The 26,898-nt window shown below is 50.6% G+C and overlaps 1 protein-coding gene across 21 annotated transcripts in view; it reads left to right on the forward strand.

The window, feature by feature from the left end:
• The window catches only part of MICAL3 (microtubule associated monooxygenase, calponin and LIM domain containing 3), a 144,569-nt gene that overhangs the window by 104,968 nt on the left and 12,703 nt on the right, over positions 1 to 26,898 (forward strand). For 15 of the 21 annotated variants that reach the window (XM_063929290.1, XM_063929289.1, XM_063929288.1 and 12 more), the window contains 5 exons: positions 222 to 329; positions 685 to 778; positions 7,897 to 7,962; positions 14,064 to 14,163; positions 14,809 to 14,882. In XM_063929290.1, the coding sequence (XP_063785360.1) occupies positions 222 to 329; positions 685 to 778; positions 7,897 to 7,962; positions 14,064 to 14,163; positions 14,809 to 14,882 (442 nt within the window). Of the gene's footprint in view, positions 1 to 221; positions 330 to 684; positions 779 to 4,667; positions 4,719 to 7,896; positions 7,963 to 14,063; positions 14,164 to 14,808; positions 14,883 to 26,898 lie in introns of all 21 variants that reach the window. The other 6 variants (XM_063929297.1, XM_063929300.1, XM_063929308.1 and 3 more) reach the window with 3 other exon arrangements.

The following is a 26,898-nucleotide window of genomic DNA, read 5'->3' on the forward strand; positions in this document are numbered from 1 at the left end:
AGGAGCAGGCTGGGTGGGGCAGGTACTAGGGCAGATAGAAGATAGGGAGCAGGCTGGGTGGGGCAAGTACTAGGGCAGATAGAAGATAGGGAGCAGGCTGCATAGGGCTGGCAGATAGAATATGAGCTGGGTTTTTGGCAGTTTTGGCTGGCGCAGTAGGCGGGGCTGTCAGATTTCAGGTGGTAAGTACAGAGTGTTCTCACAAATTTTCCGCCCCACAGAAAACCTACACTGACGAGGAGCTGAACACGAAGCTGACTAAGAGGGTGCAGAAAGCCGCCCGGAGACAGGCCAAGCAGGAGGAGCTGAAGCGGCTGCACCGGGCACAGGTAGGTGATCCGTCCACCTGACACAGAAAGCTGACAAGCCGCAATAACTGCGCCTGGAGGGAGGAGTAACAGCAGGGAGGGACACTTCCATTTATAAAGCCACTTCCTACGGACGCATCACGTGAAAAACACAGTATAAAATGATTTACATTTTATTATTAATAGAAATTGATGCAACATTGTACAGACATCGGACTGTCCACCTTTCTGTACCCTCTCCCCCAATGACGTGTGGTTATATTCATTGAAGGACTTTGGGGGGGTCTGTCACACCGAGACCTCCATATTATACGCTCTGCCGAGAGCAGGTTCCTGGCGCTGAGATGTGTATATAATCTGTGATGTTCCTTCTCAGATAATCCAGCGCCAGTTGGAGCAGGTGGAGGAGAAGCAGCGGCAGCTGGAGGAGCGGGGGGTCGCGGTGGAGAAAGCGCTGCGGGGAGAAGCAGGTATATTGTTCTCTTATTCCATGACAATACGGACACTTCAGCTTTTGTTCCGGAAAGGGATTATACCTGCGTACTAAATGTGTTATCCAGTGTCCCCCCAATGCATGACATCACAGAGATGCAGCCAGCTGATTGGCTCGGACAGAATTCTGTCACCGATCCGCCGTTTGTTCTCTGTACATAAGTAGCAAAGTGATAAATCCTTGTTTTTCTAAATGGATGTGGGAAATCGCCGTTACCCTGCGTAACGTTCCTCACTTCTGAGAATCCCATGTGTGACTACCGTACTAGGGATATCATTAACACTGTAGTGGTTGGGGAGCTGCAGGACGCTGACCTCAGTGAGGCACCGAGTGCCTCATACCTCACATATTTTACTTGTAAATTTAGAACTTGAATATTGGTTAATGCCACAACATAGCTACCTGTATTGGATCCTCTACTTATGTAGAATACTGTAAGATAGGCCCAGAGTATATTATAAAAAATATATATATATGTAGTGTGATCTTAGAGCACATAATGTGTATCTGTGTGCTACGACTCAGAAAGATCACGGTCATGCACTAAAATGCAGAATTGACCATGTACTGTGCAAGTGGCACTACTGGTAAATGTATACAGAGAAGTCAGTTCTTGGCCCAGTCTGCATGGAAACATCCTGCCACTAGGGGGCGCTGACATTCCTGCCCTGTAGTGGGATGATTGGCTCAGTGGTGTTTTTTTCTGGGCCCTGCCAAAGGATGCTGACGCCAAGGGAGGCCATTCCCAATAGAATCGTGGTATATCGGACAATCTGACCCCCTATATCAGACCTGGCTAACCTGCGGCTCTCCAGATGTTGTGAAACTACACATCCCAGCATGCCCTGCCACAGTTTTAGCATTCCCTAATAGCAAAACGGTGGCAAAGCATGATGGGACTTGTAGTTTTACAACAGCTGGATAGCCACAGGTTGGCCCGGGCCTGCCCGATATAGATTCTTGGACCTCACAGATTGTCCACCTCTGCTTCGCATAATACTATAGGATACATTTAATGTAACAAGGCAATGAGGAAGGCTAGTCAGATGCTTGGCTGCATTGGGAGGGGAATCAGCAGCAGAAAGAAAGAAGTAATAATGCCACTGTATAGGTCATTGGTACGGCCTCATCTAGAATACTGTATTCAGTTCTGGAGGCCATATCTTCAAAAGGATATTAATACATTAGAAACTGTACAAAGGAGGGCAACTAAAATGGTGCATGGCCTACATCACAAAACATACCCAGAAAGACTAAGAAATCTCAATATGTATAGTTTGGAGCAGAGAAGTGAAAGGGGGGACATGATAGAAACTTTCAAATATATCAAGGGTTTTAACAAAGTCCAGGAGGGAAACATTCTCCAAATGAAGAGAAGCAATAGGACACGAGGACATGCACTGAGACTGGAGGGGGGGAGGTTCAGGGGAAATTTGCGGAAAAATTATTTCACAGAAAGGGTAGTGGACAAGTGGAATAGCCTCCCATCAGAGGTGGTAGAGGCTAAGACAGTAGAGCAATTTAAACATGCATGGGATAGACAAGGATATCCTTACAAAGAAATAAGGATCAAATAAGGTTAGTGTTAAAAAATAATATAAAAAAAATAAAAAAAAATAAGGGGCAGACTAGATGGGCCAAGTGGTTCTTATCTGCCGACAAATTCTATGTTTCTATTTGTTATTACATGAGCGTTGCACTTTAACAACACGACGAATGCAAAACATTCAGATACCGGGCAGCAGATAACCTAAAGGTTCATTCTTTTACCATCTACGTGTTGTGGCCTGCCAGACTCTTACGTGGGGGAAGAAGCATTAGGCGACAATACAGTGTCCTGTAATAAAGGCTCCATGGTTACAGAATATGCTGGCGATATATGAGCACATGTAATAATAAGAATACAGCTCGCTCCCTGCCCGGGTCTCTGAAACCTTCTGTGTATTTCTCTTGTTACTTTCAGCTTCTCCGCCGTTTCCTAGCAACCTCCTCTGTTATCGGTGATTGATATAGTATTGCTAATAGTAAGAATATCTCATTCTATTCACCTGTTCAATGTTATTCCATAAATGGGTTACAAAGCTGCACTAAGACCTGGGAAGGTGATTGCCTCCGCTGTGCAGTAACGCACGCCGTCTGTAACTGGCGGCAGAGAGAAGTCGGGGAGTTGTCCTCTGTACAATTGAGTTACTGAGAAGTCCTTGGGCGTCCGATATAATGGCCTGTAAGGTTTCTGGAGCTACTCTGCGTTCAGTGCAGGAACCACAGGGAGAGGTAGAACGTTTATTGCCACCACTCTTAGGAACTTGCGTTTCTTACTGCCACCAACATGTTCAGAGTTGTTTCTGGTCTACATCAAAAAACATTGCTATGGATAAATTGCAGTTCTCTACTTGGTCCAGCAGGGGGACCACGGAGGTCCAGGGGAAGCCACCATGCATTGTTATGTGATTCATGTCAGCCTGCTGCCTTCTGTTGTAGTGTTTCCATCTGTACAGTCTACACAATATCTGCACGAAATCCACTGTTTTCTCCTCTCACTGTCTCTTCTGCTCTGCTGCTTCTCTGCTCGTCCTGTCTCCCTCATCCATTTCTGCTCATAGCTTGTACTGGAGGTTCCTGGTTCCTCAGTCATGCATCTAGTCTCTGTGCACGTCTCCCACCTGTCCCCACTTTATCCTACTCCCCTCTCCCACATTCCCAAATTCATAATCTCCCAAACTGTCACCACTGTCCCAGGTCCCCCATCTTCACCAGCTTCCCTGTCCCACATCCTCAACTTCACCACCTCCCCTGTCCCAGGTCCCCAACTTCCACCACCTCCCTGTCCCACTTCACCAACTACATCACTACTCCTGTTCCAGGTCCCCAACTTCACCACCTCCCCTGTCCCACATCATCAACTTCACCACTTCCCCTGTCCCAGGTCCCTAACTTCACCACCTCCCCTGTCCCAGGCCACCAACGTCACCACCGTCACCACCTCCCCTGTCCCAGGTCACCACCGTCACCACCTCCCCCGTCCCAGGTCGCCACCTCCCCTGTCCCAGGTCACCACCGTCACCACCTCCCCTGTCCCAGGTCACCAACGTCACCACCTCCCCTGTCCCAGGTCACCAACGTCACCACCTCCCCTGTCCCAGGTCACCAACGTCACCACCTCCCCTGTCCCAGGTCACCAACTCCACCACCTCCCCTGTCCCAGGTCGCCAACTCCACCACCTCCCCTGTCCCACTTCATCAACTTCTCCTGTTCCAGGTCCCCAACTTCCACCACCTCCCCTGTCCCAGGTCACCAACGTCACCACCTCCCCTGTCCCAGGTCACCAACGTCACCACCTCCCCTGTCCCAGGTCACCAACGTCACCACCTCCCCTGTCCCAGGTCACCAATTCCACCACCTCCCCTGTCCCAGGTCGCCAACTCCACCACCTCCCCTGTCCCACTTCACCAACTTCTCCTGTTCCAGGTCCCCAACTTCCACCACCTCCCCTGTCTCACTTCACCAACTTCATCACTTCTCCTGTTCCAGTTCCCCAACTTCACCACCTCCCCTGTCCCAGGTCACCACCTCCCACCTCACTGTACCCCTATTCTTCCAAAGCTTCAGTATAGCTAATCTCCCTGTCCTCCTTTGCCCCCTGTCCCCTACTGCGCCCTGCGCCTGTCCTACATCCCACCCTCTGCCTCACCACCTCCTCCATCTAGTATCACAACCTCACCCCCCCCCCCCCCAGTGCCTGCCGCTCCAAAACACCCCCCCCCCCAACCCCCTCCTCCCTGTAACACTACTTTTGCTGTCCTCTCCTCCTCTTGCTGTCTGTCTTTGGAAATGCAATAACTCTCTTCACAATTCCTTATTGTAGACTATTGGGGAGAGTCTTATTACAGTGACCTCATCGATTTGCACCTGGGTGGTATGTATGCCCAAATCACGTCCCAGTACTAACCCGCTCACCCCCACCTATTCCACCTCCTTGTTGTCTCCTGCAAGATCCCCACCCACCTCCCTCGTGGCTCCTGCCCTCCCTGGCCTGGAAACAACAAGAAGGAATCCAGTAGTGAGTGCTAGATCTGACGTACATGTGGTGTTCTATATCATCTGGGCCTCAGCCATTGGGCATTTGTAGTTACCATGGCGATGATGACTCTGGGCAGGTTTACGTTACCTTTTTAAATGGAATTTTTTATCATCGGATTCCGTAAGCTTCATGTCTAGTAAATGGAACTTTTATACCTTTTATTATTAAATTCCTCTGCACCTCGGGCTAGATTTTTTTCTGTGCTTTTCATCCTCGTCTATTGATTTACAAGATTCTGGGTTTTTACTTCATTTCAAAGGCTTCTAGTCAGTAAGGCAGGCCCTCCAGCTGTTGTACTACACATCCCAGCATGCCCTGCAACAGTTTTAGCATGACCAAATTGCAAAACTGTAGCAAGTCATGCTGGTATGTGTAGTTCAACAGCAGCTGGCGGGCCAAAGGTTCCCCATCCCTGCAGTAAGGTATAATATAATAAACTGTGGTGTCTATTTACTAAGCCTCGGTGGATATAAAGTTGCTGGAGATAAAGTACCAGCCAATCAGCTCCTAGCTGTCAAAGCCAGCCAGTGGCATGGCAGTTATGAGCTGATTGGCTGGTACTTTATCTCCAGCCAAGGCTTAGTAAATAGACCCGTGTGTCCGGTACAGAGTGGAAGCCTCACTAGAAGTGATGGAATGGCTACTGGATTGTACGTCACGACTGGTTCCCTTGCTAGATACAAGGCCGTGTTATAACGCCGTACCTTTAACCAACCACCACTTACTGTCATCTCTAGTAACATAAGTACCGTACTAAAATTCAGCATCTGTCGTCCAATGTCCCTTAATTGTTACCGTGTACTTTATATGTTATTACTGCTCTGTAACATCAAATGATCTCTCATGGCGTGGCAGGTGAGTGACGTGTGGTAGGCCAGTGGCCCGTCTCGTGGTGAGGGCCAGCGGCCTGTCCCGTGGCGTGTGAAGGGGCCACGGCCCTTCTCGTTGTGTGGTGAGGGCCTGTCTTATCACGTGGCAGGCCAGTGGACCAATTGGTGTGGGTACAGTAATTAAGGGAGAGGTGATGAGTGTGGATACGAGTTTATGGTGGCATCTAGGAATGTTCCAAGAAAGGAAGTGGGAGACTGGATGTGGGGATTGATGGAGAAGTGTCTACGGTGACACCCAGGTAGTGGACTTGAGGGACACCACAGATTGTATTGTCGGCAGTGGGGGTGGAGGGTTTCCGGTGCTCCGTTGTGGGCCCTGATTTTGCAAGAATGTTGAGGCGTCCAGCAGGAGATGTTACATAGACAACTGGACAAGAGAGAGGAGGGAAGGGGAGAGTCCACTACAGGGTGTCGCCCTGTAGAGATGCTGACTATACAAAGAAGGAGATATACAGGACAGAGAAGCAATGGCCGAGGACTGAGCCCTAAGGGAACCCATGGGTAGGAGAGCGGAGGAGGGACCGGAATAAACGGTTGGAGAGGTAGGTGGACAGTGTTACAGAGGAGTGAGGAAAGTGTGGCCAGCGGTGCGGCAGGCCGCGGAGAGGGTGCTGAAGGAAGTGGCCCTTGGATTTGGAGAGAAGATGGTTGGTGGCTTTGGTAAGGGCGGTTTCTGTGGAGTGCAGAGGCCAGATTGGGGAGGGTGGAGGGGAGGACGCTGCACCGATAACCTGGAGGCGAAGGGGACTAGAGGGAACGGACGATAGTTAGACACAGGGGTGAGGTTGGTGACCTGAGAGAGAAGAGGGTAATGGTGGAGGACGAGGCTGGTCTGCTAATATTTTGTTTTATTTATATATGTATAAGATAAATATAAATATGTATAAAATGTAAATGGTCTAGTTTTTATGATTGTGCTAGTCAGTCTGCTTCCTGAGCCATTGTTTCTCTTCTCTTTCCCACACTCCTATCCCAGAGCACTCCTGACAGTCTTATGGAAGTGTGATAATAATACAGTATATTGGGGGCAGTGGTCACATGTTAAGGTGACATCACGAGGGGTTGCGGCCACATCTAGAAAGGCCTGAAAACAGCAGGTAATGAGGCGTCGGACACAACCCCCCCATCCCCTCGTCCCTGTGCCTAGTGAGACACTCTCCTGGTGCAGGTACAGCACAGAATGGAAGTTATAGGGCATCCTGGCAGCTGTAAGAGTGCAGGCACAGTGTCACCCCCTGGGGGGTAGCGGGGTGTAAGAGTGCAGGCACAGTGTCACCCCCTGGGGGGTAGCGGGGTGTAAGAGTGCAGGCACAGTGTCACCCCCTGGGGGGTAGCGGGGTGTAAGAGTGCAGGCACAGTGTCACCCCCTGGGGGGTAGCGGGGTGTAAGAGTGCAGGCACAGTGTCACCCCCTGTGGGGTAGCGAGGAGTAAGAGTGCAGTCACAGGGTCACCCCCTGGGGGTAGGGGATGCTCCCTCTGCGTAGGTGAGGAGGGGAGGGGAAACGTGTCACCTAGCAGTAGTAAGATGAGTAGCTGCAGAGTGTTAGGGTGCACCACCACCGGGACACCACTAGAGTGCGCTGTGGGCATTACTCGAGGCTGGACACCGTGGTCCCAACTTATAAGTAAAAAGGACTGATTGAGATAATAAGGTGTTTCATGCAGGGGATTCTGGAAGTGTTGGACTCTACTTCCCACGCTCTAGTCTCTCTGGTAGCGCTATATAAAAACTACACGTAAGAAAATGTCATGTGTTAATGTTGTGTCAAATGTTATTTCACCTTCGCAGGTCACTTCATTAGAGAATTGTGCCGCTTGCAATTGGTGTGTCGTTGTCTTCAGACTCTGCTCCCTGTCAGTGTTCTGTCCCCGTTAGTCGCTGACCGGGGACTAGAGCTAATGATATCTCCCGCCTGGCAGGGAATGGAAATGAGGGGGGGGGGGGGTTGTGTTTTCTGACCCAGGTCTGGGTTGTTTTCCTACTTTCTCTTCTTGTTGTTTCCTGCTTTCACTCTTTGTCCTTTTTGCTTTCTTCCTTCTTTGTACCTCCCTTCCTCATTTTCACCCCACGCTGTCTTCTCCGCTTCCACCCTTCTCTGCCCCCGCGGCTCACTCTTTGCAGTCGATCCCATTGTGGGGACTCCACGCCGTAGACCTATCTCCTTCTGCCCTTGCTGTGCCCACGAAGGTAACGTAGCTTTACTGCCTGGCACTCTGTGGTCATCCTCCAGTCACCCCACGCCTCCTTCCATTGCCTGCTCACACCTGGCTGCTTGTAGTGTGCCCGCTGCATGTCTGCTTTCATACAGCAGGTTTCCAAATAAGATAATCTGCATCATTCATTCCTTGCCGGGACGGCATCCCCTTGGCATTCCTGTCGTGTGCCTGGAAAATGCTTTCATCCCTATTCATGTGGCTGGAGGGGTGTAGCCTGGCTTGTACGTTACATCTGTATTGTTGCCGGAGACCCCACTGCACCCAGGTGTCGTGTTTGTAACGGATTCACATTCATTGTCCATATGATTGTGTTGGCTGTGTGCGAGATCTCTGTTGCTTTGTTTTTTTGTCATTGTGTTTGTATTCTGTATTATGGTTTTCTTCAACTGTGTCCTAATTCCATCTTTATCTGACAGCTGGGAGTAGTCTGGGTAGAGGTAAGGCACTCCTAGTGGAGTACAGATCAGGCCCCTAGTCAGGATGGAGGTAAGGCACTCGTAATGGAGTACAGATCAGGCCTCTAGTCAGGGTGGAAGGAAGGCTTTCCTAGTGGAGTACAGATCAGGCCCCTAGTCGGGATGGAGGTAAGGCGCTCATAGTGGAGTACAGATCAGGCCCCTAGTCAGGATGGAGGTAAGGCACTCGTAATGGAGTACAGATCAGGCCTCTAGTCAGGGTGGAAGTAAGGCACTCCTAGTGGAGTACAGATCAGGCCCCTAGTCAGGATGGAGGTAAGGCACTCGTAATGGAGTACAGATCAGGCCTCTAGTCAGGGTGGAAGGAAGGCTTTCCTAGTGGAGTACAGATCAGGCCCCTAGTCAGGGTGGAAGGAAGGCGTTCCTAGTGGAGTACAGATCAGGCCCCCTGGGTGATCAATGCAGATAGCCGATTTCATTCAGTGGAACAAGATTCTTTTGGTAAGATAAACAACTTTGGAGGGCTTAATGCCAGAGGCTGTCATTTCTGTTACACGTTTTGCATGGGAAGATACCGTTTTACAATTTTAGTCCAGATCGTTTTCATGCACAGTGCACTAGAAAGGAAAATAAAAGTAGCAATGAATAATTAATAAATTAGGCCGCATGGTCCCCTCTCCTATCAAATTTTCTCAGTCTGCCCCAGTGTTACACAACCTGGGTTGATTTGGGCTATATGAGGGTGCAGTGAAACCTGGCCCCATACTTGCGCCTCTGTGGTAGTGGGGTCTTCCCTCTCTGTGGTGCCTGCAGTAGTTGATAAGATGGCTGATAGTGCCCACCCACTCTGCATTGTGTGGTATCCCAGCTGCTTGTGTTATGTGAGCTACTAGCTATGTCACCAGCACTACCCCCCCCCCCCCCCCCCATCCTTCCCCTTCTCCAATCTGTCCTCACGTCTCCGCTCTAGTGCTGACCATTAACCCTGAGACTGCTGGAAGGAGTGATATCTCTCCGTGCCCAGCAGTGACTAGGTTAATTTCCTGCAGTCTCTTCTCTCTGGTTTACACGCTGTCGCCTCACAATCAGTTCCCTCCTAGCCTTTTACCTCTGAGTGGCTGCTGGTTTCCATATTAGCAAAGTGTTGGCGTGTTCACAAATGTAAACAGAAACTTGTGAGCTAGTCGCAGTTCTGTTAGTGGAAGTTGCGCTGACGCGTTTCGGGGGATTTCTGTGTGCTCGTCATGAGATCACTCCGCAACGACACAAAGTTATGGCTAGGATCCACGTGATGCTGCCCGTTAGCTGCTAATGTGCCGTGTAGTGATGCCTTTCTGAATATCAAGTCACAGGTTACCATTGGTGGTATAAGAATTGTACGATGGGAGACGCAAAGGCTAGAGTGTAATGTTACCGTTCAGCTTCCAGCATCTAAATCTCTTGTGATGTAGAAGAGGAAGCAAATATATACGTCTGTAAAAATAAAATAGACCATTAATCATACAGCAAAGGCAGACGGTAGCTGTTAAGTACAACTACGTACTGTGGGGGTCATTCCGAGTTGTTCGCTCGCTAGCAGATTTTAGCAGCATTGTACACGCTAGGCCGCCGCCCTCTGGGAGTGTATCTTCGCTTAGCAGAATAGCGAACGAAAGATTAGCAGAATTGCGAATAGAAAATTCTTAGCAGTTTCTGAGTAGCTCGAGACTTACTCCTACACTGCGATCAGCTCAGCCCGTTTCGTTCCTGGTTTGACGTCACAAACATGCCCTGCATTCGGCCAACCACTCCCCCGTTTCTCCAGACACTCCCGCGTTTTATCCTGGCACGCCTGCTTTTTTCCGCACACTCCCAGAAAACGGCCAGTTTCCGCCCAGAAACACCCACTTCCTGTCAGTCACACTACGATCACTTCAACGATGAAAATTCTTAGTTCGGACGTGAGTAAATCTACTAAGTTTTGTGCTAAAATACTTAGCGCATGCGCACTGCGTACCATGCGCATGCGCACTGTGTACGATGCGCACTGCATACCATGCGCACTGCGTACCATGCGCATGCGCATTTTTGCCTTAATCGCTCCGTTGCGAAAATCGGCAACGAGCGATCAACTCGGAATGACCCCCTGTATTTGGCTAGAACGTTGGAACGGCTCGGCGTGAGGGACGGAGAAGTATGGATCTGGGGGGAGTATAGAGGAACGGCTCGGCGTGAGGGATGGATAAGTATGGATCTGGGGGGAGTATAGGGGAACAGCTCGGCGTGAGGGATAGAGAAGTATGCATCTGGGGGCAGTATAGAAGAACGTTTTCGGCGTGAGGAATGGAGAAGTATAGATCTTGGAGTATAGAGGAACGGCTCGGCGTGAGGGATGGAGAAGTATAGATCTTGGGGGAGTATAGAGGAACAGCTTGTCGTGAGGGACGGAGAAGTATAGATCTTGGGGGAGTATAGAGGAACGGCTCGGCGTGAGGGATGGAGAAGTATAGATCTTGGGGGAGTATAGAGGAACAGCTTGTCGTGAGGGACGGAGAAGTATAGATCTTGGGGGAGTATAGAGGAACAGCTCGGCGTGAGGGACGGAGAAGTATAGATCTTGGGGGAGTATAGAGGAACAGCTCGGCGTGAGGGACAGAGAAGTATAGATCTTGGGGGAGTATGGAGGAACAGCTGAGCGTGAGGGATGGAGAAGTATAGATCTGGGGGGGGGGGGGGGGGGGAGTATAGAGGAACGGCTCGACGTGAGGGATGGAGAAGTATGCATCTGGGGGCAGTATCGAGGAACGGCTCGGCGTGAGGGATGGAGAAATATGGATCTGGGGGCCGTATAGAGGAACGGCTTGGCGTGAGGGATGGAGAAGAATGGATCTGGGGGCAGTATAGAGGAACGGCTTGGCGTGAGGGATGGAGAAGTATGGATCTGGGGGGAGTATAGAGGAATGGCTCGGCGTGAGGGATGGAGAAGTATGGATCTGGGGGGAGTATAGTGGAACAGCTCGCCGTGAGGGATGGAGAAGTATAGTGGAACAGCTCGCCTTGAGGGACGTAGAAGTATAGATCTGGGGGGGAGTATAGAGGAACGGCTCGGCGTGAGAGATGGAGAAGTATGGATCTGGGGGCAGTATAGAGGAACGGCTTGGCGTGAGGGATGGAGAAGTATGGATCTGGGGGCAGTATAGAGGAACGGCTTGGCGTGAGGGATGGAGAAGTATGGATCTGGGGGGAGTATAGAGGAATGGCTCGGCGTGAGGGATGGAGAAGTATGGATCTGGGGGGAGTATAGTGGAACAGCTCGCCGTGAGAGATGGAGAAGTATAGATCTGGGGGGGGAGTATAGAGGAACGGCTCGACGTGAGGGATGGAGAAGTATAGGGGAACAGCTCGCCTTGAGGGACGGAGAAGTATAGATCTGGGGGGAGTATAGAGGAACGGCTCGGCGTGAGGGATGGAGAAGTATAGTGGAACAGCTCGCTGTGAGGGACGGAAAAGTATAGATCTGGGGGGAGTATAGAGGAACGGCTCGGCGTGAGGGATGGAGAAGTATAGTGGAACAGCTCGCCGTGAGAGATGGAGAAGTATGGATCTGGGGGGAGTATAGAGGAACGGCTCGGCGTGAGGGATGGAGAAGTAGATCTTGGGGGAGTATAGAGGAACAGCTCTGTGAGAGGGATGGAGAAGTATGGATCTGGGGGGAGTGTAAAGGAACAGCTCGGCGTGAGGGATGGAGAAGTATGGATCTGGGGGGAGTATAGAGGAACAGCTTGGCGTGAGGGACGGAGAAGTATAGATCTGGGGGGGGGGGAGTACAGAGGAACAGCTTGGCGTAAGGGATGGAGAAGTATAGATCTGGGGGGAGTATAGAGGAACAGCTCGGCGTGAGGGATGGAGAAGTATAGATCTGGGGGGGAGTATAGAGGAACAGCTTGGCGTGAGGGATGGAGAAGTATGGATCTGGGGGGAGTATAGAAGAATGGCTCGGCGTGAGGGATGGAGAAGTATGGATCTGGGGGGAGTATAGAGGAACAGCTCGGCGTGAGGGATGGAGAAGTATAGATCTGGGGGCAGTATAGAGGAACAGCTTGGCTTGAGGGATGGAGAAGTATGGATCTGGGGGGAGTATAGAGGAATGGCTCGGCGTGAGGGATGGAGAAGTATGGATCTGGGGGGAGTATAGAGGAACGGCTCGGCGTGAGGGATGGAGAAGTATGGATCTGGGGGGAGTATAGAGGAACAGCTCGGCGTGAGGGAGGGAGAAGTAGATCTTGGGGGAGTATAGAGGAACGGCTCGGCGTGAGGGACGGAGAAGTATGCATCTGGGGGCAGTATAGAGGAACGGCTCGGCGTGAGGGATGGAGAAGTATGGATCTGGGGGCAGTATAGAGGAACGGCTTGGCGTGAGGGATGGAGAAGTATGGATCTGGGGGGAGTATAGAGGAACAGCTCGGCGTGAGGGATGGAGAAGTATGGATCTGGGGGGAGTATAGAGGAACAGCTCGGCGTGAGGGATGGAGAAGTATAGATCTGGGGGGAGTATAGAGGAACAGCTCGGCGTGAGGGATGGAGAAGTAGATCTTGGGGGAGTATAGAGGAACGGCTCGGCGTGAGGGATGGAGAAGTATGGATCTGGGGGAGTATAGAGGAACGGTTCGGCGTGAGGGATGGAGAAGTATAGATCTGGGGGAGTATAGAGGAACAGCGGAGCATCACAGCGAAGAATAGGAAACCGCACCAGGGGGTTATACTATGTACGTTAGGGACAATTTCCATAGAATAATAAGTTCATGTAGGTTATTATATTGTAGGCAGTGGCTATGTTGAGGAGAAGGAGGAGTTAAAGATGAAGGAGGAGTTAGAGAAAGGGATATAGGAGATGAAGTATTGCAATGAAGATGTAGGTAAAGAACTCGCATGTTGCTATGGAGAGTTAGGTGGAGAAGGGGAGTGGTTGCATGTTGGTAGGAGGAGCTAGACAAGGAGGAGTGAGAGGAAGTGATGTATTATAGGAAGCATTGATATGAAGATTGGAAGAGAAGGGGAGTGGTTGCATGTTGGTAGGAGGAGTTTGAGGTGTATGATATGAAGTATTACTATGTAGAGGTAGGTAGAGAAGGAGTGGTTACATGTTGGTAGGAAGAGTATGAGGTGAATGATATGAAGTATTACTATGGAGAGGTAGGGAAGGGGAGTGGTTACATGTTGGAAGGAGGAGTTTGAGGTGTATGATATGAAGTATTACTATGTAGAGGTAGGTAGAGAAGGGGAGTGGTTACATGTTGGTAGGAGGAGTTTGAGGTTTATGATATGAAGTATTACTATGTAGAGGTAGGTAGAGAAGGGGCTTGGTTTGGAGTTGTAGTAGGCAGATGTAGGGAGCCATGAGGCTGGGTTACTGGTCAGAGACCTTAATACATCGTTTTGTCCTGTAGTCTGTGGTCACCTGGCAGCTATCCACTTATTACATAACGCCAGCTGTGGGGAATACGGCAGCGCCATCCTGGGTGACAGCGCCCCCTCCCGTGTGCTCAGCTTTGGGCAGATCCCTGTTCGGCTTTGTGTTTTTGTGTTTTTTTTTATTTTTATTTGCCCCATATCACATTCCCACCCTCCCCTTCCTCTTTCCTATTCCCTTGTTATAACCCTGTTGCCTCTATTGCAGGGATGGGTAAGAAGGACGACCCCAAGCTGATGCAGGAATGGTTCCGTCTGGTGCAGGAGAAGAACGCTCTGGTCCGATACGAGTCTGAGTTAATGATATTGTGAGTGACGGTCTGCAGTGACTTATAGATAATACACATGCGTGTTTCATAAGCCAGGCACAGTGTAGAAGCGACAACTTTCCATATAATACTGTTATAATCATATTAGATGGGTGTGGCTGTGAGGTGACCTATATATGTGATGTCATTGGGAGGTGTGGCTGTGAGGTGACCTATAAATGTGATGTTAATGGGAGGTGTGGCTGTGAGGTGACCTATAAATGTGATGTTATTGGGAGGTGTGGCTGTAAGGTGACCTACAAATGTGATGTCATTGGGAGGTGTGGCTGTGAGTTGACCTACAAACGTGATGTCATTGGGAGGTGTGGCTGTGAGGTGACCTACAAATGTGATGTCATTGGGGTGTGTGGCTGTGAGGTGACTTATAAACGTGATGTCATTGGGTGGGGTGGCTGCATCTATAAACTAACTACATTACTTTATAGATGCAGATAGGAGTGTAGAATAGGTGCCCAGTGAAGAATGGTTACAATAGAAGACACTACGCATTTCTCCCGCAGGCTCACGTGTTTGCACCAAATGAGATCATTGATATATTTTTTTCCCCTCGTGTTTATCCGCTGAATGATAATAGTGTAGTGGGTGCAGCTGACCTGCATCATATTCCGTGTTATCTCTCCGCAGCGCCCGGGAGCTGGAACTAGAGGACAGGCAGAGCCGTCTACAGCAGGAGTTGCGAGAGAGGATGGCTGTGGAGGGTGAGTACAGCCGGGGTGTTGCAGCACGGTGTTAGCCTGCTGAATACAGAATGAGATTATTGTTGAGATGTTTGGGCTATAGTAGAAGGGACCCCGGATAATATGCCTGAATAAGCTTCTCCAAGGCGGTCTGTGCCGCTAATCTTCTATATTACACTGTATACAGGGCAGGAGTCTGTAATCATCTATATTGCACTGTATACAGGGCGGGCGTCTGTAATCTATATTATGCTGTATATAGGGCAGGAGTCTGTAATCTTCTATATTACGCTGTATACGGGACGGGAGTCTGCAATCCTATGTATTACGCTGTATACAGGGCAGGAGTCTGTAATCCTCTATTTCTGCTGCGGGGTACACTGGGCTCCACAAGGATTGGACAATGGGGTGTAGAGTAGGATCTTGATCCGAGGCACCAACAGGCTCAAAGCTTTGACTGTTCCCAGAATGCACAGCGCCGCCTCCTATATCACCCCGCCTCCCAGCACTGGAGCTCAGTTTTAGTTTTGTAAGTTGGTGCTGCAGTAAGCAGGCACATAACAGAGGGGCTGCTCCAAGCAGCCCTAAGAAAAACTTTTTATGAGGTAAAAAGTGAAGACTTCAAGGGCAGCAGCGGTGGTAAATGTCTTGTGACATTCACTGCTGCAGCTCCAGCTCTCCCCAGCGGCGCTGTACACTCCCGAGCCCTGGTTGCCGGGTACCTACAGTGGAGCGGAGGCTCCGGTTTTCCTCACGTTAGACACACACGGCTGGGGCTCTCCAGGATCGCTTGGCCGCGCTTCGGGAGGTGGTAAGTGGGTCCCGCTTGCGGGACCCGGTCTTTATCGCGATCCGGCGCGGTCAGTGGGAGGCGGGCCGCGCGTGCTGGCGGTGGACACTGTGGCAGTACAGGCGATCCCACTAGATCACCAGGGCATGGGCGCAGGTCAGGTTTTCTCTCTAAACCAATTCTTATATCGCCCACAGTACCCCGTGGTTTTGCCAGCAGAGGGGATAAGGCTTAGACCTGAAGCCCCTCCCCCAGCCCCAGGGCGCCATTTCTAGTAAGTGTTCCCGCCTTGAGCTGCATATCTGTCTCTCCCTCACTCCCTGTCAGTGTCTGCGGCACCATTACTCCTCAGCTTCACTGTTCCTGGGAATGCTTGGGCAAATCCTCCTATGTAAAGCCGCCTGGTTGTCAGTGCTGTGACTTTACATGACACTTAAGTATTCTACCTGCCTTTTTAGTCAGTGTTAGTAAGAAAGAGTGCACTTAGTCAGGGTTTTATAGTACAATTACCCTGTATTATACATCCAGTTCTTACTGTGTACTGTTATATCTATTGTTATATAGCTGTGTAAGCTAGTCCAGTGCAGTATTATTGTCAGTAATAACCTCTGCATTGTACAAACTGTGACTATCTGTGTGTGCATTGATAGCTGAGTGGTGTCCATTTCGTGTCATTCACTCAACCTGCTATCCCTATATTCTATAACCTAAGGGGGCTTGGTGTGTCAGGTGTTATTTAATATAGGATTTTCACAAAGATATACTGTATTACGTATTTTTCTCTGTGATTATCTCTCCTTTATCTCTGCTAGTGCTGACTACACTGCGCAGGGGTTTGGGTTTAGGGATATAGTGCTGCTGATAATTGTACTGTGTTACCTGATACTGCAAGTTATATCATGTCTGCTTCTGACGGTAACGGTTCTGGGGCGGAACACACTGTTGCTGAAGCCACAGGCACATATGAGGAGAATATAGCAGCTGTGGGTTCTGGTTCTGGGGGCTCCTTGCCCCCTAGTGGGACTGTGGCACCGGAGGCACATACTGACCCACTGTGGGCCGCTTTTTCCACGCTTCTGCATACGCTAGTTCATAAACTAACTCCCCCTATGGGACCCCCATTGCCGGTACAAATGTATGTGGTCCCTGCAGCTAACCCGCCGTGGGCGGACGATTTATCTGCTCAATTAAAGAAGTTGAACCAGTCCTTGACTACTAAAAAGTCTGACCAACGCTCGCCTAAGTCTAAGAGGTCCTCTAAGCGAGCGCATATCTCCTCACAATCCACTGCTGTCACTGACACCTCGTCTGATGAAGACGGCACATATACTGACCCCTTAGGTTCTGACTCAGATACGGCTGATAGGGAGGGTAGTTCACATGTGGATGTTCCTGATCTTTTGGAGGCTATAAAGTTAATTCTGCAGATTACGGATGATCCCGAGCCATCCGTCCCTCCTAAGAAACCAGATAGGTTCAAGCGTCAGAAGGTGGTTAAGCAAGTTTTACCTCACTCTGACCACCTAGTGGATATACGTCAGGAACCCTGGGGAAACCCGGGTACGAAGTTTGTGCCTCAAAAGATGCTGGCTCGCTATCCCCTCGCCAGAGCTGTCTAAAAATTGGGAAATGCCTCCTCCAGTGGATTCACATGTGGCTAGGATGGTGGTTTCCTCAGCTCTACCTGTCACTACCGTCACGTCTCTAAAAGAGCCTACGGATAAACGTGTGGAGGGTTGTCTGAAAGCGATTTACACCCTCACGGGTGCTGCACAAAGGCCCACTATTGCAGCTACATGGACTGCAGAGGCTATTGAAGCATGGGCCTTGGAGTTAGAAGCTGAAATCTCTTCTGATCATGCTAGACAATGCTTGTCATATATTGTCACAGCTTCTCGCTATATTAAAGAGGCGGCTTCTGATGCCGGTATCCTAGCAGCCAAGGCCTCTACTAAGTCAGTCCTGGCTCGCCGGATATTGTGGCTGAGATCCTGGTCTGTGGATCTGCACTCTAGAAAAACCCTGGAGGTACTCCCTTTCAAGGGAGATATTCTGTTTGGGGAGGACTTAAATAAGATTGTGGCTGACTTGGCTACTGCCAAAACTGCCTGTCTGCCTAATACCGCTCCTTCTGTGTCGAAGGCTTAAGGTATGTCCTTTCGCCCCTTTCGTCCTTCAGGTAAAGCAAAAGGTCAGGCGTACCATAAGCAGGCCCGCACTTCCAAACCTGGTAAGCCGAAGCCCAAAAGAGCCTGGGCTGCCCGTCAGCCAGCTTCCAAGACCGATAAGCCTGCCGCATGACCTGGGGGATCCCAAGGTGGGGGGCCGGCTTCTAGGGTATACCCAGGAATGGTTGAAGACCACTTCAGATGCCTGGGTACGGGAAGTAGTCACTCGAGGTTACGCCATAGCCTTCAAATACCGACCCCCTCATCGATTTTGAAAGACAGACGTCCCTTTGGACCAGACAAAGGCAAAAACTCTACACTCGGTGGTACAGACCCTCCTGGATACAGGAGTCGTCGTGCAGGTGCCTCTTGCTCAGAGGGGCCGGGGGTACTATTCTCCGCTGTTTCTAGTCCCGAAACCGAATGGGTCATCCCGGCCCATTCTCAACCTCAAGGCATTGAACAGGTTTGTGAAGGTTTCCAAGTTCCGTATGGAAACCCTTCGCTCTATAGTTCTGGCCTTGAAACCTGGGGACTACATGGTCTCCCTGGACATACAGGATGCTTACCTGCATATTCCTATAGCAGTGTCACATCAACAATACCTGAGGTTTGCTATTGGCAACCTACATTTCCAGTTTCGGGCGTTACCTTTTGGTTTAACAACGGCTCCGCGAGTCTTCACCAAAGTTATGGCGGTGATGACGGTGGTACTCCGCCGTCAAGGGGTCAGGATACTGCCGTATCTGGACGACTTGTTAATCCGGGCAAATTCCCCAGATCTTCTCCTGCGTCATCTGGATATGACGGTTCGGTTTCTACAAGCCCACGGGTGGCTCATCAACTGGAAGAAATCCTCCCTGGTCCCTGCTCAGAGCATGGTGCATCTGGGAGCGCTATTGGACACTCACAACCAGAGGTTGTTCTTGTCTCAGGAGAAAGTCCTGAAGATTCAGGACAGGATTCGTTGGTTCCTTTCTCGTCTGCAAGTGTCGATACATTCGGCAATGCAGGTGCTGGGCCTATTGGTATCAGCATTCGACATGGTGGAGTATGCTCAATTCCATTCTCGCCCCCTCCAGAGGCTGATTCTAGCCAAGTGGGACGGCCTGCCTCACTGGATCAAATCTCAAATGATCTTCTTGACTCCGGAGGTCCGTCTGTCGCTACACTGGTGGCTCCGGGACCAACAATTGTGCAGGGGTCGTCCCTTCTGGATATCTAACTGGGTCCTGTTGACGACAGATGCCAGTCTAAGAGGTTGGGGCGCGGTGCTGGAGCAACACTCCCTTCAGGGTCGGTGGACCAAGGAGGAATCTCTCCTCTCGATCAACATTCTGGAATTGCGGGCGGTCTTCAATGCGTTGAACCTGGCCCAGCATTTAATTCAGAACCGTCCTGTTCAAGTACAGTCGGACAATGCCAACACAGTGACTTACATAAATCATCATAACGGCACTCGAAGCTGTTTGGCAATGAAGGAAGTCTCACGGATTCTACGTTGGAACGGAACGCCATCTACCGGCCATATCGCCAATATTCATTCCGGGAGTCCTAAATTGGGAAGCGGACTTTCTCAGTCGTCAGGACGTGCATGCCGGCGAGTGGGGCCTCCATCCAGAAGTGTTTCAACTCCTCATGGAAAAGTGGGGTCTTCCAGACGTGGATCTGATGGCGTCTCGACACAATCACAAGGTTCCCGGTCTTCGGAGCAAGGACAAGGGATCCTCAAGCAGCATTCGTGGATGCGCTGGCGGTGCCGTGGAGGTTTCGGCTGCCGTATGTGTTCCCTCCGGTGTCACTCCTGCCCAGAGTAATTCGGAAGTTCAAGCAAGAAAAAGGAAATCTGCTGCTCATAGCTCCAGCGTGGCCCAGACGGCACTGGTTCTCAGACCTGCAGGGCCTATCGTCAGAGCGTCCAATTCTACTTCCACAACGCCCAGACCTCCTCGTTCAGGGCCCCTGTGTCTACCAGGACCTAGCCCGGCTGTCTTTGACGACGCGGCTCTTGAAGCTGTTGTCTTGAGGGCTAAGGGTTTTTCTGAAGAGGTCATTAAAAATAAGATTTTACTTACCGGTAAATCTATTTCTCGTAGTCAGTAGAGGATGCTGGGACTCCGTAAGGACCATGGGGAATAGACGGGCTCCGCAGGAGATACGGCACTTTAAGAAAGCTTTGGACTCTGGGTGTGCACTGGCTCCTCCCTTTATGCCCCTCCTCCAGACCTCAGTTAGGGAAACTGTGCCCAGAGGAGATGGACAGTACGAGGAAGGATTTTTGTAAATCTAAGGGCGAGATCCATACCAGCCACACCAATCACACCATATAACTTGTGATAAACTTACCCAGTTAACAGTATGAACAACATAGCCACGGTTCAACCGAAAAACTATAACATAACCCTTATGTAAGCCATAACTATATACAAGTCTTGCAGAAAAAGTCCGCACTTGGGACGGGCGCCCAGCATCCTCTACGGACTACAAGAAATAGATTTACCGGTAAGTAAAATCTTATTTTCTCTAACGTCCTTGAGGATGCTGGGACCATGGGGATTATACCAAAGCTCCCAAACGGGCGGGAGAGTGCGGATGACTCTGCAGCACCGATTGAGCAAACAGGAGGTCCTCCTCAGCCAGGGTATCAAACTTAAAGAACTTTGCAAAGGTGTTTGTCCCCGACCAAGTAGCTGTTTGGCACAACTGTAATGCCGAGACCCCTCGGGCAGCCGCCCAAGAAGAGCCCACTTTCCTAGTGGAGTGGGCCTTAACCGATTTCGGTAACGGCAATCCTGCCGTAGAATGCGCCTGCTGAATCGTGTTACAGATCCAGCGAGCAATAGTCTGCTTTGAAGCAGGAGCGCCAACCTTGTTGGCCGCATACAGAACAAACAAAGCTTCAGTCTTCCTGATTCTAGCCGTTCTGGTCACATAAATCTTCAAAGCCCTGACTACATCCAAGGACTCTGAATCCTCCAAGTCCCGTGTAGCCACAGGCACGACAATAGGTTGGTTCACATGAAAAGATGAGACCACTTTTGGCAGAAAGTGAGGGCGAGTCCTCAACTCTGCCCTATCCACGTGAAAAACCAAGTATGGGCTTTTATGTGATAAAGCCGCCAATTCGGAAACACGTCTTGCCGAAGCTAACGCCAACAACATGACCACTTTCCACGTGAGGTATTTCAACTCCACAGTTTTGAGTTGTTCAAACCAAGGTGACTTGAGGAAACGCAACACCGCGTTAAGATCCCAAGGCGCCACCGGAGGCACAAAGGGAGGCTGAATATGCAGCACCCCCTACACAAAGGTCTGTACTTCAGGAATAGAGGCCAATTCTCTTTGAAAGAAAATGGATAAGGCCGAAATCTGGACCTTTATGGACCCTAATTTTAGGCCCGAAGTCACTCCTGTTTGAAGGAAGTGAAGTAGACGGCCCAAATGGAACTCCTCCGCAGGAGCAGCTCTGGCCTCACACCAAGAAACATATTTCCGCCATATACGGTGATAATGTTTTAACGTCACATCTTTCCTAGCCCTGATCAGGGTAGGAATGACTTCCTCCGGAATCCCTTTTTCTGCTAGGATCCGGCGTTCAACCGCCATGCCGTCAAACGCAGCCGCGGTAAGTCTTGGAACAGACAGGGCCCCTGCCGCAGCAGGTCCTGCCTTAGAGGAAGAGGCCACGGATCCCCTGCGAGCAACTCTTGCAGCTCCGGATACCAAGTCCTCCGTGGCCAATCCGGAACAATGAGTATTGTTCTGACCCTGCTTCTTCGTATTATTCTCAACACCTTGGGTATATGAGAGGAAGAGGAGGAAACACATAGACCGATCTGAACACCCAAGGTGTCACCAGAGCGTCTACCGCTACCGCCTGAGGGTCCCTTGACCTGGCGCAATACCGCTTTAGCTTTTTGTTGAGACGGGATGCCATCATGTCGATTTGAGGCAGTCCCCAACGATCCGTGATCTGTGCGAAGACTTCTTGATGAAGTCCCCACTCTCCCGGATGCAGGTCGTGCCTGCTGAGGAAGTCCGCCTCCCAGTTGTCCACCCCCGGGATGAACACCGCTGATATCGCGCTTACATGGCCTTCCGCCCAGCGTAGAATCCTGGTCACTTCTGCCATGGCCATTCTGCTCCTTGTTCCGCCTTGGCGGTTTATTTGAGCCACTGCCGTGACATTGTCTGACTGAATCAGAACCGGTTTTCTCCGAAGCCATTCCTCCACTTGACGCAGGGCGTTGTATATGGCCCTCAACTCCAGGACGTTCATGTGGAGACGAGACTCTAGGCTTGACCAGAGACCTTGGAAATTTCTTCCCAGTGTCACTGCTCCCCAGCCTCGGAGGCTTGCGTCCGTGGTCACCAGGACCCAGTCCTGAATGCCGAACCTGCGACCTTCTAGTAGGTGAGCACTGTTCAGCCACCACAGGAGAGATACCCTGGTCCTGGGAGACAGAGGGTGATCCTTTGATGCGTTTGTAAATGGGACCCGGACCACTTGTCCAAGAGGTCCCATTGAAAAGTCCTCGCATGGAACCTGCCGAAAGGGATGGCCTCGTAGGAAGCTACCATCTTCCCCAGGACCCGCGTGCACTGATGCACTGAAACCTTTTTTGGTTTTAATAGGTTCCTGACCATGGCTATGAGTTCCTGAACCTTTTCGATCGGAAGAAAAACCTTTTCTGGTCTGTGTCGGGACTAGCTGGGACTTCGGTATATTGAGAATCCAGCCGTGTATCTGCAACGTCTTCATGGACAGAGACACGCTGTCCAGCAACCTCTCCCGAGATCTCGCCTTTATGAGGAGATCGTCCAAGTATGGGATAATTGTGACCCCCTGCCTGCGCAGGAGAACCATCATTTCCGCCATTACCTTGGTGAAAATTCTCGGGGCCGTGGAAAGCCCAAACGGCAACGTCTGAAATTGGTAGTGACAGTCCTGCACTGCAAATCTCAGGAATGCCTGATGGGGGGGGGGGGGGGGGGGGAGAAATATCGGAACATGAAGGCAAGCATCCTTTATGTCCAGGGACACCATCCAATCCCCCCCCTCCAGGCTGGCGATGACCGCCCTGAGTGATTCCATTTTGAACTTGAACCTCTTCAAGTACAGGTTCAGAGATTTCAGGTTTAAAATGAGTCTGACCGAACCGTCCGGTTTCGGGACCACAAACAGGGTTGAGTAATATTTCTCTCCTTGCTGGAGATGAGGAACTGTGACAATCACCTGTTGAACATACAATTTTTGGATTGCTGCCAACACTAGCTCCCTCTCTGACGGGGAAGCCGGCAGAGTCGATTTGAAAAATCGGCGAGGAGGCAAGTCTTCGAATTCCAGCCTGTATCCCTGAGAAACAATCTCTAACGCCCAGGGATCCACCTGCGAATGAACCCAGACGTGGCTGAAAAACCGAAGACGAGCCCCCACCAGATCTGCCTCCCCTCGGAAAGCCCCAGCGTCATGTGGTGGACTTTGCAGACGCAGGGGAGGACTTCTGCTCTTGGGAACTAGCTGTGTGCAGCTTTTTCCCCCTGCCTTTCCCTCTGACAACAAAGGATGATCCCCGTACCTTCTTGTTTTTATTGGAACGAAAGGACTGCATTTGATAATGAGGTGCCTTTTTTGTATGCTGCGGGGGGACATAAGGTAAGAAATTTGACTTACCAGCCGTAGCCGTAGAGACAAGATCCGAGAGGCCGTCTCCAAACAACTCCACCCCTTTGTAAGGCAAGGACTCCATATGCCGCTTTGAATCGGCATCTCCCGTCCACTGTCGGGTCCACAAGAGCCGCCTAGCAGAAATAGACATAGCATTTATTCTGGAGCTTAATAAACAAATGTCTCTCTGAGCATCCCTCATATACAAAGCAGCATCTCTGATATGCTCTATGGTCATATGAATGGCATCCCTATCTAAGGTGTCAATTTCCGTAGATAAGGAATCTGCCCATGCCACAACCGCACTACAAACCCAGCCCGACGCCATAGCCGGTCGAGCAATAGTACCGGAATGATTGTAAATGTGCTTTAAGGTAATTTCCTGCCTACGATCAGCAGGTTCCTTGAGGGAAGCCGTATCCTGAGAAGGCAGTGCCACCTTTTTGGACAAACGTGTCAGCGCCTTGTCAAATTTTGGCGAAGATTCCCAGCGTATCCTATCAGTTTGTGGAAAAGGATACGCCATGAGAATCCTTTTGGGAACTTGTGGTCTCCTATTCGGAGATTCCCAAGCCTTTTCACCCAATTCACTCAGTTCAAATGAGGACGGAAAGGTGACTTCAGGCTTTTTCCCTTTATACATGTGTACCCTCGTGTCAGGGACAGGGGGTTCCTCAGTAATATGCAAAATCTCTTTAATGGCAATAATCATGTACCGAATACCCTTTGCCACCTTCGGCTGTAATTTTGCATCTTCATAGTCGACACTAGAGTCCGTATCTGTGTCGGTATCTGTGTCATCGATCTGGGATATGGTGCGCTTCTGAGACCCCGACGGGCCTGGCGCCACAGGGACAGGCATGGACTGGCTACCTGACTGATCCCTAGCTTCTGCCTTGTCTAACCTTTTATGCAATAGATTGACATTTGCATTCAAGACATTCAGCATATCCACCCATTCCGGTGTCTGCGTTGTCGACGGCGACCTGACATTCAAGCACTCCCCCTCCACATTAAGCGAGCCTTCCTCGTCAAACATGTCGACACATGCGTACCGACACACTTCCCACACACACAGGGAAACCCCTTTCCTGAAGACAGTATCCCTGTCAAGGCCTTTAGAGAGACAGAGAGAGAGTATGCCAGCACACACCCCAGCGCAATGACCCTGGAGACCAACACAAATAGGTTTTTCCGCAGCAGCGCTGTATAATATGTAAACCGCCAATTATGTGCCCCCCTCTCTCTTTTAAGCACCCTTTCACCGTGTGTAAGCAGGGGAGAGTCCGGGGAGCTTCCTCTCAGCAGTGCTGTGGAGAGAAAATGGCGCTGGTGAGTGCTGAGGGAGAAGCCCCGCCCCCTCGGCGGCGGGCTTCTGTCCCGCTCAAACTTAGTAAAATATGGCGGGGGCTCTTTTATATACATGTACAGAGCCCACCTGTACATGTATATAGTCTTTTTGCCATGCAGAGGTTTATATTGCTGCCCAGGGCGCCCTGCACCCTTACAGTGACCGGAGTGTGTGAGGTGTATGGGAGCAATGACGCACAGCTGCAGTGCTGTGCGTTACCTCAGTGAAGCTGAAGGCTTCTGCCGCCTGACGACTTCTGTCTTCTGTACTTCTAGCTCTGTGAGGAGAACTGCGGCGCGGCTCCGGGGGTGGACGCCCAGTAAGAACCTGCGTTCACCCCCTCTGGAGCTAATGGTGTCCAGTAGCTGAGGAAGCAGAGCCTATCTTAGACAAGAAGGTCTGCTCCTCTCTCCTCAGTCCCTCGATGCAGGGAGCCTGTTGCCAGCAGTGCTCCCTGTGAAAAAGTAGTAAAAGGTAGAAAAAAATCCAAACAAAAATGCTTCTAGGCAGAGAACTCTGGAGAGCTCTCTGCAGTGCACCCATCTTGCTCTGGGCACAGTGTAAAACTGAGGTCTGGAGGAGGGGCATAGAGGGAGGAGCCAGTGCACACCCAGAGTCCAAAGCTTTCTTAAAGTGCCGTATCTCCTGCGGAGCCCGTCTATTCCCCACGGTCCTTACGGAGTCCCAGCATCCTCAAGGACGTTAGAGAAACTATGTTGCGGGCCCAGAAACCGGCTTCTGCTCGGATTTATCATAGGGTCTGGCATTCCTACTTTGGTGCGCATCTAACAATTATGACGCTTCCAAGTTTAGTACAGCCAAGCTTTTGGCTTTTCTGCAGCAAGGCCTAGAGTTGGGCCTGCGTCTGGCCTCCCTAAAGGTTCATATTTCTGCCTTGTCTGTGTGGTTTCAGAGAAAAATTGCGACTTTGCCTGATGTTCATACTTTCACTCAGGGTGTGTTGCGTATCCAACCTCCCTATGTCCCGTCTGTGGCTCCTTGGGACTTGTCGGTGGTTTTGGAGGCGTTGCAGGAGCCTCCGTTTGAACCCCTTGGTTCAGCTGACCTTAAGTGGCTTTCCCTTAAGGTGGTGGTCTTGCTGGCAATTGCCTCTGCTAGAAGAGTGTCGGATTTGGGTGTCTTGTCTTGTAGTTCCCCATATCTGATTTTTCACCGTGATCGGGCGGTTCTTAGGACTCGTCCCGGATATTTACCTAAGGTGGTTTCTTCGTTTCACCTTAATCAGGAGATTGTGGTTCCGGCACTTGTCTCTCCTGATTTGTCTCCCAAAGAGTGGTCTTTGGATGTGGTACGGGCTCTCCATATCTATGTGAAGAGAACTGCTTCTATCCGAAAATCTGATTCTCTCTTTGTTTTGTTTGGATTTCACAAACGTGGCTGGCCTGCTCACAAGCAGACCCTGGCCAGGTGGATTAGAATGGTGATTGCACATTAAGGCCCATTCTACTCGGTCTTTTGGACCTTCTTGGGTGGCCCAACGTGGTGCGACCCTTGAACAATTGTGCAAGGCGGCTACGTGGTCTTCCGGGACCACGTTCATAAGGTTCTATGCCTTCGATACTGCCGCTTCCCAGGATGCTTCCTTTGGACGCCGGGTTCTTGTGCCCGCTACAGTGCGTCCCCTCCCATAAGGAACTGCTTTAGGACATCCCCATTGTCCAATCCTTGTGGAGCCCAGTGTACCCCGCAGCTGAAAACGAGTTTTATGGTAAGAACTTACCCTTGTTAAAACTCTTTCTGCGAGGTACACTGGGCTCCACAAGGCGCCCACCCTGACGCACTTAGCTTCTTTGGGTTGGTAAGGCATTAGCCGCTGACACTTCTCCTGTCGTGAGAGTGTGGTGTATGTGGCTACTAACCGTTGTCGTCTCTTTTCCTGCTACTGCATTGGGCTGGTTAACTAAAAACTGAGCTCCTGTGCTGGGAGGCGGGGTGATATAGGAGGCGGCGCTGTGCATTCTGGGAACAGTCAAAGCTTTGAGCCTGTTGGTGCCTCGGATCAAGATCCTACTCTACACCCCATTGTCCAATCCTTGTGG

This window comes from Pseudophryne corroboree, chromosome 6 (genome assembly GCF_028390025.1).
Source record: "Pseudophryne corroboree isolate aPseCor3 chromosome 6, aPseCor3.hap2, whole genome shotgun sequence".
Taxonomy (NCBI): Eukaryota; Metazoa; Chordata; class Amphibia; order Anura; family Myobatrachidae; genus Pseudophryne; species Pseudophryne corroboree.